General features: G+C 40.5%; 1 protein-coding gene across 1 annotated transcript; it reads left to right on the top strand.

Moving 5' to 3' along the window:
* The first annotated feature begins 503 nt into the window (after positions 1 to 503).
* On the top strand, positions 504 to 1,653 carry LOC122036654 (lon protease 2-like). The gene has a single exon (XM_042596053.1). The coding sequence runs from the start codon at positions 598 to 600 to the stop codon at positions 1,459 to 1,461; it is 864 nt and encodes a 287-aa protein (XP_042451987.1). The 5' UTR covers positions 504 to 597; the 3' UTR covers positions 1,462 to 1,653.
* The last annotated feature ends 869 nt before the right edge of the window (positions 1,654 to 2,522 follow it).

The following is a 2,522-nucleotide window of genomic DNA, read 5'->3' as shown; positions in this document are numbered from 1 at the left end:
TATATTAAATAAATTAAAAATAATAATTTAATAAATTAAATCTTTATAAACATGCATAATAAAATTTAAATATACTACTAAATACACTTAATATAAATTTATAATACATAATTAGTACATATAATTACATTTAAATATCTTATTTATAAAAATAAAGAAAATAATAATTATAAATTAATTACATTTGATGTATAAAAGATGATGTTATATTATTCGCCAAAAAAAAATATTTGAGGTGTATATTTTGATGCTAATTTTACATAAAATTTAATGTTTTAGTAATTTATGGGAGATGCCCTGAGCCTCAAGTCCCCAATCGCTCTGGTTAAAATATCTAGTTTTTATAGCTCCCATTTTATTACACTTTTTTTTTTTAAAAAAAAAATAAAATCTTTAATAAGAAAAAGATAAGCTTCCCAGGTGGCGTCTCAGGGGCCATGAGCCCATGACGGCCTCTCTTCCGTGGGACCTATGTTTTTCCTCCATTCTCTTCCTCCCACGCGTCGCTGGTTCTCTCAAACCCCCCTGCCAATCAAAATTTACGGAGACTTCTTTCGATCCCTATCTTCCTCCCTCTCCGTCTTCCTCTCCGCCTCGATGGCGCTCCTCCCTCATCATTTCCCCTCAGTCACCCTCCACCGCCACTGCTACCATCCCCAGCCTCCCTCCCCCAATCTCAATCCTCTCAAAAATTCCTCCTTTCTTCCATCCAAATCGACTTTATCTAATTCGAAGCTGTTTCGCCAAGTCAAAACCCAAACTTTTGCCGTCCGCTGCTCCTCCTCGTCCTCTGACCACCCAGTCTCTAGTGACCTCGTGGAGCTGCCTCTATTTCCCCTTCCTCTCGTCCTCTTCCCTGGTGCCGTCCTTCCACTCCAGATCTTCGAGTTCCGCTACCGCATCATGATGCACACCCTGCTTCAGACTGACCTCCGATTCGGTGTCATATTCTCCGACGGTGGTTCCGTTTCTGATGTTGGCTGTGTAGGTGAAATCGTCAAGCACGAGCGTCTCGTAGACGACCGGTTCTTCCTCATTTGCAAGGGCCAGGAGCGCTTCCGCGTTTCCCGCGTCCTCCGCTCGAAACCCTACCTTGTTGCCGAGGTTGCCTGGCTCGAGGACCGACCACCACCGCGTCCATCTGAGGGTGAGGACCTCGAGGTCCTTGCCTCTGAGGTCGAGAACTACATGCGCGACGTCATCCGCATCTCCAACCGCCTCAACGGCAAACCCGAGAAGGAGGGCACGATGGATCTGAGACGTAATTTATTCCCCACGCCCTTCTCGTTCTTTGTGGGAAGCACCTTCGAAGGAGCGCCAAGGGAGCAGCAGGCGCTGCTGGAGCTCGAGGACACCGGCGCCAGACTTCGCAGGGAGCGGGACACGCTTCGGAACACCCTCAATTACCTAACCGCTGCCTCAGCTGTCAAGGATGCCTTTTCACCGTCGAACTCTTCTTGACGAGCGTTATGCTAGGACTCCGATGGAAGAGGCGAATAGGCAATGAGACAAACACTTTATAGGCAAGATATGTTTCTCCTTTTTTTTTCCCCTTTCCTTCCCTCTATTCTCGCATCCTTTATTTACTTTCATCTTTTGTATATTATGACATGTAACAATGATGAATCCAAATTCGGATTAATCTTCTTCTTTTGACAATGTTTTAACTAGAAGGATTGCTTTCTTAAATCCAATTTGTGCATAGCAATATTCTTGGATATCTCCGATGCAATCGTTATCTTTAATTTTGTGTGTATAGGTAATTGTTATGGTGTTTGAAGAAGTTCTTGCACATTCTGCACTTGTTTTGTTTCAGGCGTGCATAATTAGATTATGGTGTATGATTATTAATTGTAATGCAATCTTTTAATCAAAGTGTGAAGTTCCCAGCTCAACACATTGGTGGACACAAATTCAAGAATGCAAGTGTGGAAAATGATCCGTGTAAAAGAAAAGGTATAACACTCCTTCCTCAAATTTAAGTTTTTTTTTTTACTGTAGGCCATCAGAAAGGAAAACCACCTATACCATATTACAACACTTGCACCATATAATAGAACATCAGTTGTAGGGCTTCAGATATTTTCCCTGCATAATTATAATCTGTCAGTAAATAGTTCGTCACTGAAATTGATTATTAGTAAAATTTGGTCTTTAGAAAATGTCTTGTTGAGCTTTCTATTAAGACCATTTCTTTTACTTTTATTTATTTCTAGTATACATTAAAGGATGAGATCCACTATTTCTAATATCCTTGCATCAACCAGATTCAGTAGGTTTGTAGGGATCAGAAGTTTGGGAGCATGACATTATAATAATTCTTCATAATATTCTCAGATAAATGCCAACTAGTCATTTACAAATTGTGTAGATCTAAGATGTTCCATCTAAAAGATAAGGTATTAAGTCAGATGAAGAGATTAACCACAAATGTTTCAGGAAACTGTCACCCACCTTCTAGGATGTATATCAGTATATAGCGCATCAAAAAAAGATAGCTGCTGTGTACCTTTGTAATGTCC

The sequence above is a fragment of the Zingiber officinale genome, unplaced genomic scaffold (genome assembly GCF_018446385.1).
Source record: "Zingiber officinale cultivar Zhangliang unplaced genomic scaffold, Zo_v1.1 ctg184, whole genome shotgun sequence".
Classification (NCBI taxonomy): Eukaryota; Viridiplantae; Streptophyta; class Magnoliopsida; order Zingiberales; family Zingiberaceae; genus Zingiber; species Zingiber officinale.
This window is presented reverse-complemented; position numbering and strand designations above follow the sequence as displayed.